Source organism: Ischnura elegans, chromosome 10 (assembly GCF_921293095.1).
Source record: "Ischnura elegans chromosome 10, ioIscEleg1.1, whole genome shotgun sequence".
Lineage (NCBI taxonomy): Eukaryota > Metazoa > Arthropoda > Insecta > Odonata > Coenagrionidae > Ischnura > Ischnura elegans.
The window spans coordinates 13382889-13400988 of record NC_060255.1 but is presented as its reverse complement, the minus strand read 5'-3'; the positions used below and the strand labels follow the sequence as shown (position 1 = coordinate 13400988).

The window sequence follows — 18100 nt, the reverse complement described above, 5'->3', positions numbered from 1 at the left end:
TCTCTTGTATTTGTTGTTCGCGTGTTTAAGAGTCTCTTTCGAGTTAAGCGTTTGGTCTACCGTTCCGTCAAAGCGGTATTGACCCAGTGATATAGTTTCTCGAAGCGTGGAATTCATTTTGAACCCTTGAGTTTCGTACGTTCCCGACTGAAACTCGAATTCAAAATTAAAACTTATTAAATCGTGTTGAGTATTTGATCGTGGCGTTCTCTCCGTCTTAAATTTTACGCTTGACGCGAAGGAAGGACTTAAGGGTGGAAATAGTAAATGTACACATACGACGGAGGTCTAATGCCCCAGTGTGCATTCGGCGGACACCTCAGCAGAATAGTGCGTGGATTGGCCGAGTTCGTGAACTCCCTGGCCGGCACATATCCCTGTTACGCCGCTGCTCCAGTGACCCACTCCTTCCTCCCAGCCTACTACTAAGTGTGTTTCCCTGTGTTATCCTGCAGTGGTTTTTTGTGCTGTGTTGTTTCAGTGTTGTTCTACACCAACCAAAAAAGTTATCTTCTCCTTCCCTATTTGTGGCCCTGAAAGAGAAATCAATCTCACGCTAAAGTGTGTTCTCCTGGGGTGAAAAGAAGGAGGAAGAGAAGAAGAAATCCCCCCACCCCCCCACCAAAAAAGTTTTCCAAAAGCACTCAAAAGAGTGCCTGTGTTGTATTTTGTGTGTAAAAGTGTGGTTCCGCGTCTTTTGTGGAGGTTTTCTTAGAGTTAAGAGGGAAGGAGTCTCAACACCGCCCTGCGCTGCCTTTTTGTCGCTGCGGTAATGTGAGTTGTCGTTTACGAAATCTTTCACTAAAGCCTTTTTTTTTTGTCCATCTCTCCCTTTTCCTGTTCTTCTACCTCTTCGTCCTGTCTCATCCAACGCACCGCGTTTTCTCCTCTTCCTTTACCATCAATCACTCCGATGTCCCTCTCCGACCTTTTCTAAACCTCCTGCCGGCGATTAGGTGGTGCTCTTAGACCCCGGCCCGGCACCACTATGCGGTTCTCCGCTATGTCGCTGAGGGGCGTGCTGTTCCTCCTGGCTCTCACTGTCGCCGCGTCAAAGGGTAAGTGTCCACTGTGATGTGTTCCTTTCAAGCCGCTCCCCCCATTCGCCCCTCCGATTTTGATTTGCATTGGCTCTATGACAAAGAAACTGGAACGCTGCTGAGGGACCTTTGTGCACCTCGCGATTCCGCGTCATTCATGTATGTTCACGCCCTCGTTTCACCTTGTATTCGCTGCGAAGTTCTCCGTGTAATATTCCTTCGTTAATTTAAAATATTCTTGGAAAAGTTTGCACTAAAATGTGCTAGTTCATCCCTTGTGTTACCTCAAACTCTGGGTTTTCCATCAGAGTATTTATATCCCGCGAATTGTTGATTTAATATGATTTTGCTTCGATAAATATTTAAATCTGTTTGACAGTGCTTTGACGTGTTTTATAAATAATTATTCTGAATTTTAAGTGAATTCCATGGAAATTATTGCGCTCAACTATGCAAATATTTCTCTCGAATTACTTAAATAGTAAGAGTTGTTATTGGAATATAAATCTCACGGGTCAACTCCGTAAAAAAATAGTCTTCTATATGACGAAAATTAATATATTTAATTCATAGGCTTTTATGTTGAAGCGATTGAATTTGAAAATTAATTCATTCTTTAGGTACGGAGCATTAATACAAGCTTCCGTGGTAATTAAGTTTGGAATATTTAATGAAATGCACTTGACTTTTGAGTCCCACGCAAGGCATACGAAAAAATTGATTCCGCTCTTAGTAAAATGGAAATGCTATTATGAATTAGAAATAAAATGTTAACCTTTGCTTTGACAGTGGGCATAATTTTTCCTTCTTCAGATTTTTATCTGGAGTATTCCCTGTGTTTTTAAAGCAATTGCTTCGAAGCGTCGAAATTTTTCCCAATATTTTCAACGTCGAGCCCATTTAATGGTAAAATTACGTCTTCTCTTACTCTTGAGTTGTTTCTTCTGTATCGTTGCAGTTTCTTTGGAGTTGCGAGCATCATATACTCGCCAATGAAATTTGTTTGTAGCAAAGTCCTCTTCTTAGGTTTGAAAATTATAGTTTTTAAATTTAGAAATAGAGCCAATGCACGGAGGTGGATTTACATTTTTAAGTGCATGTTTTTTTAGCGTAAAAATGTGTCAAAATTCCTCGATATCCAGGCCCAGAATTTTTGTTCCCTTGGATCTCGAATATGTTTAAAATTCGCAGGGACTGTATGGAATGTAATACTAACGCGTTTTGTATTACCGAATTGCATCGAAGTCAATTTTAAAATGGTTTCGAATGTAAAGTGATGCATTTTCACTTGCCTATATTTTCTTCTACGATATAACTAGTTTTTTTGTTAATTTATAAACCAATTTTTATTAATTTTACACAATATATAAATCAAATTAACGAAAAATATTCATCAACACCCTCTGGTCATAACGGTTTCATCTGTTGTCTACGAAAATTTTCTCCGGATGAATGATGATGGTAGGCGAATGTTTTCCGAGGTATTTTTCTATTTTTTGTGGGACCTTGCGTAAACTTTTATCCTGTACGAGTCGTACTTACATTCATATTCAATGGTATAGGCGATATTGTAGTCTCTGATCATTTGGGTGTGCAGTGAGACAGGTTATATATATTTTAAGATCACTAGTTAGCAAAGTATCTCGCTACTATTTCCTTTTGACTTGAAAGTTGAAAGACTAGAGAATGTGGGAAGAATTTTCGAATTTGGAAGAATAGTAAACGTTTTCTCTAAGTATATTTTGGGTTTTCTAAGATTTTGGCACGGAATGCAGAAAATTATTTACCTAACAATTTAATACCATACTAGTTAGAAAGTTAATTTCAAGATTACTGCGTAAGTCCGACAGAAGAATGATATTTTCCTGTTGAAACTATTTTTATTAATATTAAGCCTGCTATCTCTTCAATTTCATTGCCCCATAACACCTCTGAAACATGTATTAACATGCAATTACATATTTTTAGCCTTTTTGAAGGTAATTGGAAACTTGCGAAGTAGCGTAAAGTTTATATAAAGTTTTTTCAAAAAACTTATTCCATGTTTGTAATTGATATAGTTTCTATGTCATCTTATAATGGTTTTGCAAGTGCGAATGTTGAAATTTATCCGTCAATACTTGTTATGGAATTCGATCTGAAATTAATTTTGCAAATGTTAATCACTGAATAAGCCCTGATTTTTGCCTGAGGAAAATGGAATTCCATTCAATTCCAAAGTTTTTCTTTAAGTTCCGATATAATTGCGGATATACTCAAAGCGAGTCAACTAAAGCTGTTCGTCACCAGTCGAGGTTGGACCTGGTCGAGGCAAAATGTAATTTTTTGACCGTCTCCTTACTTTGAAACTTCCATCCTCAAAACTTCTTCGTATTGGACGAATCGGGATAACTTCCTTCTTTTCGTTTCAGTGGCCTCGAATGGCTGATTTAAAAAAAAAAGAAGTAGGAGAAGGAAGAGTACCTTTCCCAGAGAATCGTTAAATTAATAAGCCGTGACAAACGCCCTCCATTCCCAAAACATTACCCTGTTTCGATCGGTCCCGCGGAGAGGGAGAGAGAGAGAGAGCCAAAGCACAACTGTACCGAAAACTTTGCGAGGGCCATTTGTCTCGGCGCCGTATCGGGTTACCCAGATGAAACCAAAGTTTTAACCCATTCCTATCCCTTTTACTTGGGCCGAAGAACTTAGCCCGTCGCAGCCTCACCTATCGTGTTTGCGAGGCCCTCTCTCCCTGAAGGTTTCCAGGCGATGCTCCCGGCGTGGAATCATCGGGCTCAGGTGCGTTGGCTCGACCGGGATGTCCCAAATGTAAGCCGAACTGGACTTGAAGCTACGTCCCCAACCGCCTCAAATTTTCCCGGCCAAGCAATCCGCCTCAGCAGCACAGTAGTCCTCCACCTTCAAGTTTCTCGGAGGAAGCTTCTACTTCTTCCGTATAGGGATCGTAATACGTCTTGTGTTGTTCCTCGGTGCAAGGGTGTGACGAGGATAAACCTCTCTGTCTTCCCCTTCCCGCCTTTCCTTCGCGGACGGAAAGCAATTAATGTCCCCCATGGCGAGTCCGTCGGTGAGATTATTTCGGCAATGCAATTCCTCCCTTAACGTTTCCGTTTTCGCGTGAAAACCATTATAATGCCGCCCGCAGGTTTTTGAGTGGGAAAGAGTAGTGCTCGAGTCCTGTGGACTGAAATCCAGGCGTTCTCGCTTTATTCCCCTTGAATTTGCAGACAAAAGTGCATTAAAAGCGGTATTAATTAATGCCTCGACGCTCCGAGGAACGATTTACTCCCATATTTCAGCGGAATCTCGTTTCATTTCTCCGAAATATCTCCGCAAATGAGAACAGCGCGACATAGTTGAGTATTGAAGCGGAGAACAATGTCGTGTTTCCCTTTTTAGAGATTTGATGTGCTATGCAGCGAGTGTATAATAAGGTTTATTCAATGCTGTGGATTATAAATATTCTCTTTAGTTATAAATGGACACTTTAAGCTTGGTATTTTTGTTTCCCGACCCTTTATTCCGTCTCTAAATTGAGGGTGTTCAACTTTTTACTACTTTAAATTTCTGGTGAAGTCCATAGAAACAGTCTGTAATATTCTGCATACCCGTAGTTTAGGACATCGTATTGAGTCGAAAAAAGTGCCCTATTACCTAACTGTATCAACAAAGAGGTTTTATATGCTTCGTGAAGGATGTATACAAGTAATGATCGCTTTAATAGTTTTTAATATTTTTATAATAGTGATGCCGTTCAATCTGGAAAACAATTACTTCGGTATGCTAATTGAGTTAATTCAATTAAATCGTAGGTACCTGGTACTGAAAGTGCAATTAAAATCATTATTCGTAGCAAATGACCTAGGAGTAATATGCTGCTAGGCATAGCATTTTTAGCTCTAAAACTACGTGAATATTTTATTAATCTTCGTTTTTAGCGCTAAAAAGCATTGGAGTCTCGGGAAAAATAATATTTTTGACTATCTCAAAATTTATTTCAGTACTCCAAGCGTAGCTACCTTAATCGGTGGGATACTTTAATGATAAGTTAAGAAATGATTTTTCAGTGTGGAACCATCAAATGGTCTTTTAGAAACAATGATGATGGCTTGTAAATTCAATACCCTCCACATCCTCATTGGTGACCTTCCATCGCCTCCTCTAGACTAGATTTTAGGTACACCCTCAATGTTAATAGGTGAATCAAGATAAAATAACAAAATTTTACCGGCATAAATGGATCTTTATGAAACCACAACTCCTGCTCGCTTCGCATTTTTACCTCCGGTCTTGCACTTGTTGATATTAATCACAATATTTATCCTTCTAAAATTTCTCAGCGCGTTCATTTCGCGAGTGAACTGCCACTGTTTGCTATACTTGTACATATTTGCATTACTCCGTCTCCTGCCCGCCTCGCAAGAACTTACATCGCGATGCTTTTACTCATTAAAATGAGTACTCTTGTCTAACACCAATATGCCCCACTTAGTTTTAGTTCGGGGAAGTGTCACCGGAGGGAGTGAGTGTGCGGCATCCTGAAAACCTGTGTGCCGCGTATAAGCACGGTGCGACGTGACGGCGTGCCCAGCCGACCGAATGTTGAGTTGCGAAACAGTTTTCATTTATACGTCGGCGGCAACCTCATGACGTTGAAAGGTTTTCCCGTGTGCAATTTACGCGGGCCGAGGCCGGCCCGGTTACTAGATGGGTCGGCGATACGAGTGCTCCATCGTCTTGTTTCCTTGCTTCTTCGGGAATGGGTACACGGCCTGCTCCAGGTTCCCCGGGCGTCGTCAATACTCTCACCCCGTGGACAACCCTTTGTGATCGTCGGCCGCCCTTTGGGGGGGTCCTACGCTATCGTCGCTCGCTCGTCCATTGGCGATCAGAATCGTTTATTGGTCCCTCAGCGGGAGCTCATCGTGTGCCGTGTGGGAGGAGGCATTCTCCGGCGAGCAAGTGTGAATCAGCTGAACACGTCCCATTGTCGTCGTTACCGTAGCAACCCGTGTGTGTCGTTGTCTTTGTCGCCTGGGAACATAATTTTCATCCCAAAGCCGGGTTTTGTCGCTTTACAGTGTGTCGTAGTTTTGGGGATTACAAGATTTCTTAATCGAATTTATTTAATAACGCTATGCGTGATGATAGCGACTGTAATATATTTATGATCCGTCTCATCAGGAAATTAATTGATATAATTTCTCAGCAGGAGGGAAGTCTTTTCATGTTCTGACTTATTTCGCAGAAAACTATGAAATTCCAATTCTAAACGTTTAACTGTCTGTCTCGGCGTCGTGTAATTTTAACAGTGACCATCAGATATTTTAGTGGCATTTACCGTTTGAAGGTGTGAACTGAATTGAACATATTTTGGGCTTTACCTCGTAATGATTTGAAATATGTAAATGTGCAAAATTAAGCATCTGAAAATTCTTTGGAAAATTTAGTCGCGCAATAAAAAAATGGATATAGTCGAGCAGCTAAAATAAGCTTCCATCGAACAGTATTTTTATTTGCTTGTGTATTGAAGATTATTTTTATATCTTTAATGCAATTGCGATAACTTGAGTCGTTATATCTACAATTGTCATCATCCATTGACTTAGACTTGGACGAAGTTTTTTGTTTTTCTAAAAGTTTTGTGTTGTAATTTCTATGGATTTTTAAGGCTCTGTTTTTTTGGTGACTTTGTTTAAACTGAGTACATTTTTGAGCTCATTGGCAGTGCTAGGGAATATTGTCTTCCTCGCTGGAATTCCCGGGTTTTCGCGAATGGTGTGTGGGCGGGTAGTGGAATGCCTCTAGGGAGCTAGATAGAGTTAGGCCACGGGCCTGCCTCATTTCCCCCGGGCGGAATATCCCGTGGCGTGGTGCGCTGTTTTTCCGCTTCTGGTCGTAAAGTGGCGATAGCCCGCGGTGGTGGTTCGTGCGAAAGGCCGCTCTTCCCTCTCATTCTCTCTGCTCCGCTCGTTTTGCGGCAACCGAGCCGGCCTCGTGCAGCCGGCGCGGCGTACGCTGCGCCCTCTTGCGCCGCCGCTCCCCACCTCGACGTAGCACCAGGAATTGCACTCTCACCTCCCGCCACGATCCAGTGCGCATGCGCCGGCGAAACCTCCGTCCAATGGCAGCACTTGTAACTAATCGTTGCCGCGAAGACTATTCCGAACGAGGGATGCGATTGGCCTCCTCTCCGGCAGCGCGGGGAGCCACGGTCGAGCCGAGAAACACTGCACCTTGCGCTGTCATTGTCTCCGCTGATAGTGCACAAGTTGGGCCTCCTCGTGGACTCCTTAATTTTTACGCCTTCGAGAGACCCGCATCCACCTATTAGGGGGAATATGAGTATTGAACTGAAAAGGTGGTTGCATTTTTCCACACAAAATACGATATTTTTAGTTACTTCTGATGCTTCTGGTGAAAACGATGTCTGCTATGCGGAATTTCACTGACAAATCCAGGTAGAGTTTCGGTTTGAATCGGTTGAACTAATTCGGAATGCTGGCATAGTATATCAGGATAAACTCCACTTGGATTTGTCTGGTAAATTCCGCAAATCGGAATCAAATACCGTCTTCAACCGGAAGTGTCGTACGCACGCATTTAATTATTGCGGAAAAGTTCAACTATCTTTCATTTCAATCTGTCGAACTTCCACTGCATCACGCCTGAATCATTTGAAATTTTTCGGAAATATTAATATTTCGTGGAGCGCTTTGTGGATGTGGGGCTCAATAGTGTAAGTGGAGTATATAATGCTGCATCTATGTGTCTAAGTGATTGGGCGCTTGCACCATGTTTAACTTAATTTTTGATCCAGCTTATGGGCGGAAAAAATAACAAATTACCCCAATAAAGTATGAGTATCCAGTGTCTTGAGTAAAAATTTAATGGTTAATCAGATATTTCACCGAAGTGGAGTCACCAGTTTTTCAAATATAGTTTTGGCTATTGCTGTGTCGCGTTTTGTGTCAGATACATGCATCGGAAATCACAGTAGCTAGGACAAAAGCTTGTTTTTTATTGTGACAACATGGGAGAAGGATGGGAAGAGTAAATAGTTATAAATAATAGTAATTTATCTGCCTTAAGAAAGCACTATAAATGGGAATCAATAGCATGCATTTTGTTAGATTCACTCTGACCGGTCGGTTGATATATTCATTGAAGTTGCGTAAGGGACGCCAACGATACAGATATGTTTGGGATTCTGGTCATGGTGCTTGAAAGCTGGCGCTAAATGCCGGTCGTTAAACGTGTCAGTATCCTCATCCCTTCCATTTTTCCAGCATATTCTCTCTCACCACGGCTCCTTATTGTCGTGTCTGCTGGGAAGTGAAATTGGCAGACGTGCACGCATTTTTGTCAGACGAGCTCAGCTCCCACAAGCGCCGGCGATAAAGATATTGTTAAACCGAGAAAGGCGCTATGGTTCAGTAAAGGGACTCGTTGAATTGTAAATTTACATCTCCATTCCTCAAGCGCGGTTCGAGCCGTTTTATATTTACGGTGGTTATCCTTGTTGCACTTCGTTTTTTCCGGCTCGCGAACCAACACTCGCGGGCATAGCTCGCTGTTTTAGTGTGCCGTTACCGCTTTTATAGCCCCTGGTGCTACGAGAATGGTGCTCTCGGCTGAAGTTAAGGCGTTTCCACGTAAAGGGATATTATAAATCACTTATTCTGCTCATGAGGCGCGTTTTGATAGTTCTTTTTTACCACCAGAGCGGTGAAGGAAGTCGTGTTTTATCAATTGATGGGGCCGCGTCGGTAGTACGCTTGTAATTTGCATTCTCGGCGAGATGCAGTGTTTTACGTGGTTAAGACCTATTTTCTTGGGCCATCTCAGGCATTTCGAGGCATTCCCTTCAATGTTTTTCTCTATCAAAGCCTGGGGATGTACATAAACTCGTGGCGAAGGTTTGGCATGCAATCGGAGATGAATCGCTAACTGCAGAGAGGCATCATGTCCAAGTGGGACGAATAATCTGTTTTTATTTAAGTTGTTGCTTGGTGCAAGACTAAACGTTTCCATCTAAAAGGAAACATGTCATGCTAATAACACTGAGCATATATGTTTACATCATATGTTACTTTTTAGTAGAAAACGTTTAGTCTTGCACCTCGTAGCACCTTAAAGAAGAAAAAAGAATCGTCCAACTTGGACAAAATGCCCTTCTGCAGTGAGCGATACAGTTGTATACTGTGAGGAAAGAGGTTGTTGAAACTCGTAGAAAGTCATAGGGAATTGGTGTTAGATATCTACCCACCTCTAATAGCAAATTGTATTGTTTTGTTATTTTTTGAAAGCATTCGGTATTTCAGAATATGTCTCGAACGAAACGTTTTTTGCATACAGGTTGTAGTAAAAAAAGATGGACGAAATTTCATCTTTTACTTATTATAGATCGATATTATTTGTCGGAAAAGGAATATGAATTCAAGTGAGGCATCGGTATATTCCATTTAAATGCTGTGAATGTTAATCACTGTAAAACGTAGCAAATATTGAAGCACGGTGCATTAGTAATGCGGGACTTGCTTCGGATAGATTTAGGAGTATAGGGTAGTTTCCTTCATCAAAGAAAACGAAAGGCATTGATTGCGATTCGTTACCCACCATTAGTGTATTCATAATATACAAATTATTTGGTTTTAGAAATCCCAGTTTATACGAATGTCAATGGTCAATTTTAGCCTCATTTGAAAAAAGGCAGATTGGCGCCCATGCGATGCCACTCCACATGACGTCACTGGGACCTAGTTTCTATACGAGTACATAGGAGTTTTACATCGTCTGAGATTACCAATGAATGCACGAGGCACAGAGCTCAGAGAAACATCTCTTAATAATCACCTATTAAAATTGCCTAAGGCCGGAAAGTTTCATTCGTTTGATAGGGTATTAATAATCCTTATTTTAGACAAGCGCTACCAGCTAGCAGGGTACTCTGCTACCTGCTAGCAGCCTGCATCACGGTGCTATGTGAGGCCACCTAGGTGCTTGGTAAAACTTATATTCAGTGCGCAATCTCATAAAAGTTGTGTATGATTAAAGCTTACTTTAGTTTTTCGACGAAATCAAACAATTTTTGGATGATGTGACTGAATTTTCTAAGCTTTTTTAAATGCATACGTTTTCCACACCTACATATTTCAAATCATTACAAGGTGAAGCCAAAAACTTTGATTCAATTCTCCTACCCAAACCGTGAACTCAGTCGATAAATACGACTAAAATGGCTTCTGGCTTTAGAACAGTTTAAAAAAAAAACACGATGCTTAGATAGAAAGTTCACCGGTTGGAAGTAGAATGTCAGTCGGCACAAAGACAATGTTTTTCTTCTAGCTTGCGTGGCGTATCGCCCATAAGGTAGGCTCCAACTGGGATCAATGGCAATGGGAATTTATTAGTCTCTCCCATCGGTTCGCTTACCTTTTTACTGGTGAGGTCTCCTTAGGCCGGACCCTATCTCCCAGCTTAATGAAGAAATCGACGTGCAGTGACGTTTGGTCGCCCGTGGAAGTGTCTTTTCCGATTGACCCCCGCGGACCAATTACTGCCTGCCGCCCAGTGACACGTCACCCTCCAGCCAATCCCGTTCCCCGCTTCCCCCTCCCCTCCCCCTCTACGCAACAGAGCCCTTCCTTCCGTCTGCTGTTGATTAACCGCTCGATTCTCCCCTTCCTATCGACTACCCTCGGCTCAGAATTGACGTGAGATTATCGGCGTTTTGCTGCCATATCTTGGTATTGATACCTATGCTTTTTTGTCTCCCATGCCGTGCGACTGCCTCTCTTAACGTTCTAAATGCTAACCCTCTGGCTAGATATGTCACATTCTTTCCAGTTTTATTCCGGTTATATTGCTTCATTGTTACGGTATTAGGGAACAATATGAAGGGAAATGCTCCGAATAGCTCTTCGGTTAAAACTCAATTTATTCCTACAAAGTGTTTTGTTTTGAAAGTACAACATTCATTAACGGTGTAGAATGTTAAAATGGGATGCTTTAATTCGAATTCATCAATGTTTTTAGTATTAAATCAAATTTTCTCCTGCGGTTTGTATTGAAAATAGACTGTTCAGTTAAATTGTACATATAGACCTTATTTTACACGTTAATTTTACGAGCATTTCCGAATGAGATCTATAATGTTGCTATTATATACAACAGGTAAGGTGAGCACTACAGCCTCAATGTAAAACTGAAAAAATATCCAATGGCCGTAACGTAGTTGAGTCTACGTCACGGCCATTGAAGACCTTTTTCAGTTCGGCTGTTATAAGTCACACCACATAGAACTCGCTGGATTTCTAGTCAATATATAATTTCTGTTTATCCACAAATATAATGTGGTGTAATGAAATAATTGACTGACAAGAAGAAACAATTTAACCTTACTACCAAGCATTTGGGTAGTTGGATATTGATTTACATCCTATTTGCAAGATAAGGTGTAAAATTATATGTTTATCTGCAATGCAGAGTTAATTGTGACTTTCCCAGGAGTAAAGAGAAAATGTTAGAAGTAGGAAATAAGTTTAGCACAAGAATTCGGGATACTTTAAGTTTGAGTAGAAATATGATTCTTTGGGAATTTAACATAAATGAGTCGCTTATTTCCTTATGCTCCAATACATATGAGCTGATAAAAGTGGTTCGATATTTATTCTCAGGCAAGCATATTGACAAAGCAGTCATATTACCTCTTTCTCACATTACCTTTATCTTGAAAATTTCTTGCCAAATAGCTCATTAACTTCCTGGAAACAGTAGTATAGTTCATTCCTTTATATTTGAGTCTCCCTCAATAACATATTTTAAACTTACATTTGTGTGCTTCTCTGTTCGATTCTTCCTAGATGGAAGCTGTTTTTCCTCGAAATTACTGAATTAGGAAACTGCGAAGTCGGCTATGATTGCTGGTCGACTGTTCAAGTCGTATTAAGATAGGAAATATAGGTTTCTGGGTAAACAGAAAGCCCGCCTAAATAAATTTCACTTTTCATCTCTGATAGACTGAACAGAGTTATTATGGTCGTCGTAAAAAAATATGGAATAATGGTAATAATATTAGTTCCTTACAAATCTCCGAAAATCATACATTCCTTTAGTTTCTTTATTTATTTCGTATCAGGAAGAAAACTTTCATGATCCTTTGATAGATAATGTCCCTTTGAGTCTCGAATGTCTATGGAGCTCTGATTTTTTATTCGTTTTTCGAATTTGAGGTATTCGTGTTTCGTTTCGAATGCCTATAATTGGAAAAAACGAACATTTCTTAGGAAAGCCCTCTCCACGCTCAAAAAAAAAGAGGAATAGGCAGCTCTCGTTATTGATACAAAGTGAATTCTCTTATCTTTTGTGTCATCGGCGGTGTCCCACTCCAAGTTCTCCCGCAGCGACAAGTGAGCGGCCGGGTGGTTCGACAGCCTTCCATTTCGACCGGCACCAGTCACGCAACGTGCTCTTTGCTTCAGCCGCCATTTTACAAAAGAAAAACGCCTGGCGCCTGTTGTGCCTTGCTTGGGTGGCAATGGAAACGAGGAGTCCTGCCCATTTATTTTAAAATTTATTCTCGTATCGCGAGTTCGTGTGCCATTATTTACTGCGATCCAATAATGATACTACCCGTTATTTTAGCTCCGTTTCCTTTGACGGTTTATTATACGTGGCAGGTGGTGTGTTATTTCTTGCGTATACATTTATTTCAGTGCCGAAGTATGTGAGAAAAATGATAACCGCAGGGAGTCCTTTTTCTACTGGCAGGTTTGAATGTGAAGAGGAATAAATGAAATCATTGTGGACGAGATGTGTAGGAAAGAAATTTGTCTGCTTTGCTTCGGTACGAAAACGGTTGGAATACGTCCTACTGTTGGGGACTTGCCATCTAGTTTCAATGACAGGATTGGGAATGACGGAGCGTACAGTAAGCGTACCAATTATATTAAAAAAAAAAATATTTTAATTGGAAACGACTTTTAAAATGAAATGATGACATTTTTCAGATTTCGAATAATACAGGTGAATACTTTATGACTTTGTGCTCTAAACTAAATTCTCAAATCACAAATGCCCTTTGAAGAATTTTTTTAAATTGATTAGTTGCATTTCAGTATCTTAATGTCAATGGAAGCCTGGATGTATTAATGAGGTAGTTTTACATGCTATAAAACTCCCCGTTAGCTGCCAAAACTTCGGTTTTGAATTTTTCTATGCTTTGCGTGGACAAATGTGGACATTTTACGTCACTGGGACTTAATTGAGAGAAGAATTAGAACCGTTTCTGTTCATTATATAAGAAATCTCGGAAAATCAATTATCCTTCGCTTAAACATCCATTGTCTTCGTCGAGTGAATGTTTAAGAAACTGCATGCATGTGCATTGGAATCATTTTTTTTATTTTATTCACTAGCGTTCCCGTCGAAACAGCAAATATTTTTGTCCATGCATCCACTGATCAATGTACCGTCGGCTTTCAAAGATTTTCCCAATCAAATATTCATGGGCGGTTGCGTCGTTGAAAATGAAGATAAGTATTCTCTGATCACTGCCTATTATTCGATTGCCAACTGCTTGGGGTCCGAACCGGTGAATGGGCATTAGTGTATGGAAAACGGATGGAAGAAAACATTCAACTCCCAGAGTTTTTGTTAGGGGAAGCATTGACCCCAACGGCAACCTCAGATTAAAGTTTTCCCCACGAATTCAGCCGTCTCTTAATTGGCAGACTAGTCGTCGAAAGCGGAGTTTCTTCCATTTTTTAGGATGTGGTGGAATCACAAGGGTATTTCTTGAATCGCCAGACCTTTCTCGTGCACCTAACGAGGTGGGTAATGTAACCAAAGCCGTTTTTAAGGCTTTTAATCGGGCCCCATCTTTTCCTTCCGAATTGGTTGCGGTAATTCTGTCGAAAATAATACCTTTCTGGTGGAATGAGGAATTTTTCATATGCACCGGTCGCTAAATTATCGGGTGTTTGCGATGCGTGATGTTTCCAGGTCTCATTCAGTTTCAGTTGTATTCTTTTATTTTAAATGAGTTTCACAGATGTTTTCTTTTTCCCCGCATATTAATTGATTCCGGACTTTGTGTATCAGTAATTATTGGAACCGTATTGGATTGAAAGGGCAAATACGTTCATGCTTTCAGAACTTGTAATCTCTCTTTTTTAGACGTATGCCCAAAAGGATTCAATTATGCATTGTTTTTCATTTATAACGTCGTAATTAGTTTTTTAAGGATGCTTTGAAATTCGCGTTGCAAATCTCATAGGATACGGCTTCACGCCCTTTGGAAAGAAATGGCGAAGTATGGCAAACTGATGACAAAATCTGGTAAAGAGATAGGAATGAGACAGTTACTCAGTGGTAAAGTTAATAGTCATTATTTAGTCCTTGCTGATTTCTTGGTACTACTATTTTAGAATGCGGGAACGTAAAATCTACTAAACCATTGTTGTGCCTAGAAATGAATATTTGTCGCGTCTGTGAAATTCGATAGCCCATGAGTTGATTGTTGCAACTGTGTTTCAAGTATAATATTCTTTGTTGCTTTGAGAAAGACCCCCTTTTCTGGTTTAGTTCTTCTTTTATGTACTTAATCACTTCATTCTAGTCACTTTCACTTGTAGATACCTTGCTAATTGAGGAGCGCGTCATCAGATTTAGAAACCATATCGCTGACGTTTGTAATTTAAATTGTCTCTATTTGACGACTGTTGGAAGTAATTGTTGGGTAGCTCTAGTAACAGGCTTTTATTCTATTTGGGACACAATTTCGGCGCGAATTTTAAGCATACGCTCGACTTTAAAATGCCTTGGGTGGATATGTTTGCAGGTTGGTGTTCGCTCTCAGTTATAACTTTTTTGATTTCGTATTTAGAACCTCAATTTTATAACTCAGAGAGTGCCTATTTTCAAACCCAATAGTCCCTTGAATGCGCAAGAGTTAGTGGATCTGGGCTTACGTTTCTTTGTCCGGCGCTGTTGCGTTCCGTTCCATTCAGGGGGTATTTATCGAGTCTTACTTTCCAATTCATTCGTCAGTATTCAGTCAATCGGAAGATTGGCCTTCTGGTGGCTTCCTCCCACTTCAATTTCAATTCTAATTCCCTCACGCCCTAATAACTTCTCTTTTGTTGCCTCCCTTTTTATATATACATCTTCCTCCGTCTCTCTTTGTCTCCTCTTGCAACTTTATTTTTGTCTCCTTCCTTGTACTCCTAATAAATCCATTGTACCTCCGACATTTCCAGTTGAGTTGCCTCGCAATTTTCTCTACTGTCCTTTACTCATTTTTTTATCCTCCGTCTCTGTATTTCCTATTTTGTCCCTCGGATCCTCCGTTTTATTTTTAACATTGTTTTTCTTAAAGCGTCAAGTCCGCGATGATTCTTAGTTTTGAGTTCATCCGACGATGAATGCAGTCAACGTTGTTTCCTTGCATTATTGTATCTGGAAATGCCTTTGAACTGACTTATTACATTAAGTTCACCTAAGGGTTTGAGGCAACTTTAAATTTCAAAGGGTTTCAATCGGGAAGTTACCTCGATCGAACGTGGGTGGTGTAGTTATCGGGCTAGTATCAAACGTTGAACTTCATCCAACAACTTAATCGGGTCCTGCATCGGTCGATGATATCTTCTCGTTAAGATATGCTAAATCTCAGGTAAATTGGTCACTGCAAAGCGTTGAAAGGTATGGATTTTGCAGTCAAGTGTTTTACTTCATGTTTTGTGAAATATATTGAATTTTGAGTGGACGTAAACTATCATAATGTGCTGCCTGCATAGTTGAGTTCGTTTCCTTGAAATTGTCTCCATAGAAAAAAATGTGCTTTTTATTATGTTCTCACCCTTGAGAGAGAGAAAGAGAGAGAGAGAGAGTAAGATAAGACAATGAGTTGCAAATATGCGAAATATTTATATAATATATTTTCATGGCAAGTATTTTCTTTTTCGAAAATTATTTGCAGCCATAGTTACGATCTTCCTTTGATACATAGCAAGCATCGATTTTTGTGATTAAAATTCCAATGATCGGCAGTATAAGAAAGAGGTAGTTAAATTCGGATTGTGCATGTAATTATTCTACAATAAAATGCCATCGATGGTATTTTTTTAATTTAAATAAGTGGAAATACATGCTGTTAACGACAATAAATGGCCTGTTTAAATATATTTTGTGTTAAAAGTATCACCCAAGCCATAATATAGTACTGGTTAGTGCTAAGAAATATATTGCGTGAAATGCCGCCAAGTCACCCTGGCTATGGGTTAATAGTAATCATTTTCCCTCAAATATTCCTTTCGCTCTACATTTACTGAACACGCAAAACTCGGTGCATAACGGTTTAAGCTCGCCAGACAAGGAAGGTGGGCATCGCTAGGAGAGTAAGAGAAATAATCCTGGAAATCTGAAGGCGAAGCTTCTGGGTATTGCGGACGTTAAGGGCAGAGCGTTGGAAACGCCTCCAAGATTTCCCTCCCCAAAGAGACATTCGGCAACGCCGCTCTCATGAATAAAAAAAGGCCTGGCGTTCATATATGAAGTTCTTTTGGGGTTCGCGTTGCGTGGCCCCGGGTCGGTTGTGTCGGGGTTTTTCTCCCCAGCTGGGCAGTGGTGTGGGCCCCCCGAAGCAGGCGAATCATCGCCCCAGAAGAAAACCTCAGACCCATCCGCCTCCCAGCCTTTTCCTCCGAAAATCGGTCTCTGGTGGTTCTCTTAAAAGGGCTCAGGATATCTCGCAGAGAGCGTTGGAATCGCTTAGTCTAAATCGCCTCGCCCGCCCGGGGAATAGCCTAGTGAGATCTCGTTTGTGCTCCTACGCTTTACTCCAGTCGGATTCCGTCTCGTGTATTTTTATCACGGAACTCTGGTGGAAGAAAAGAGGAGGTTGAGTTTTGTGCAAGTCGGGTGGTGATTGGGCCAATAAATGATTTTTTCGCTAGCTTCCTAGCTTCTGGGAAAAGGAGTAGAGGAGGTCGGAAATCAATTTGAACTCCTATATTGGAATTGGTTTTTCGTGTTTTTTTTTGGTGATGTTGAAAGTTGTAAAAATCGTGTATTGGTCCAATTACAGCGATTCCAATCGAAGTAGAAATTCAGTTCTCTTTATTTGCGCAAATCCTGGAGATGTTCGCCAGCAGTTCACAGTGAGTGCGATATTTTTTTATCATGAGTATTTTTTTATAGGTCAGAAAAATATATATTCTTCCCTTTTAACCTTTTTTTTGGCAGCTTTCTTAAATTCAATTGAAAATAATTATCATACCTCCCAGTGATTCTCGTATTTTCTACCCTTTTCTAGAAAAATAATTTATGTATTTATAACCCTTTCATTATCTTCTAAATTGCTATCTTTTTTCATATAATTCTTATTGCAAGTTTTTGTTATGCTTAAATTGTCCTAAACATATCTAAAGCCTCATAAGAAGGACAAAATAAATTTGTGCACACTATACTTAGATAAATCCATAAAGGTCATCAATTTCTTCCTTGCTGACAAAATAAGGATTTCTGCTGTAGATACCATATCTTCCTTGAAATTAAAATCCTTATAGCATGAAAACCCCCATTGCATGATTTTCGTGCATTAACTTCCACATAATTGAGCCTAATACCATTGAACCCTCATTGCATATTGATGCTCTTTTTTTGAATCCGCATGACACATGCTACTAAATTCATCATGGTTATTTAGTTTCCCTTGTTGCACTTATGTAGCTGAACTTCTTTAGTGCTGAAATACGGCAGTTTAAAGGACTTCGTTTTGTTACTGGCATTCAATGAAGAATTAGATTTAGCACACATTTAGCGGGGGTGGAAATGAATTTTAATTTGAAATTTATATTTCATATGCCATTATAACATTGCTGATAAAGTCTTTATACTTTTACGGGATAAATACTGCCCACTATTATTGAACTGCTCACTACAAGTATTTCGATTGTCTTTCAACCTTCATCAGTCACATCTCATAAAATCAGTCACATCTCAATAAAATTAGTGGGCAGTACAATATCTTCGATTATCATTCAGTAATATTCCTG

The 18100-nt window shown here is 40.2% G+C and overlaps 1 protein-coding gene across 5 annotated transcripts in view; it reads left to right on the top strand.

Annotated features, from left to right (window-relative positions):
* The first annotated feature begins 737 nt into the window (after positions 1–737).
* LOC124167275 (tyrosine-protein phosphatase Lar) overlaps positions 738–18100 on the top strand; it is a 947012-nt gene continuing 929649 nt past the window's right edge. For 2 of the 5 annotated variants that reach the window (XM_046545186.1, XM_046545184.1), the window contains exon 1: positions 739–1058. In XM_046545186.1, coding sequence (XP_046401142.1) covers positions 989–1058 — 70 coding nt within the window. In that variant the 5' untranslated portion in view covers positions 739–988. Of the gene's footprint in view, positions 1059–18100 lie in introns of all 5 variants that reach the window. The other 3 variants (XM_046545188.1, XM_046545187.1, XM_046545185.1) reach the window with 2 other exon arrangements.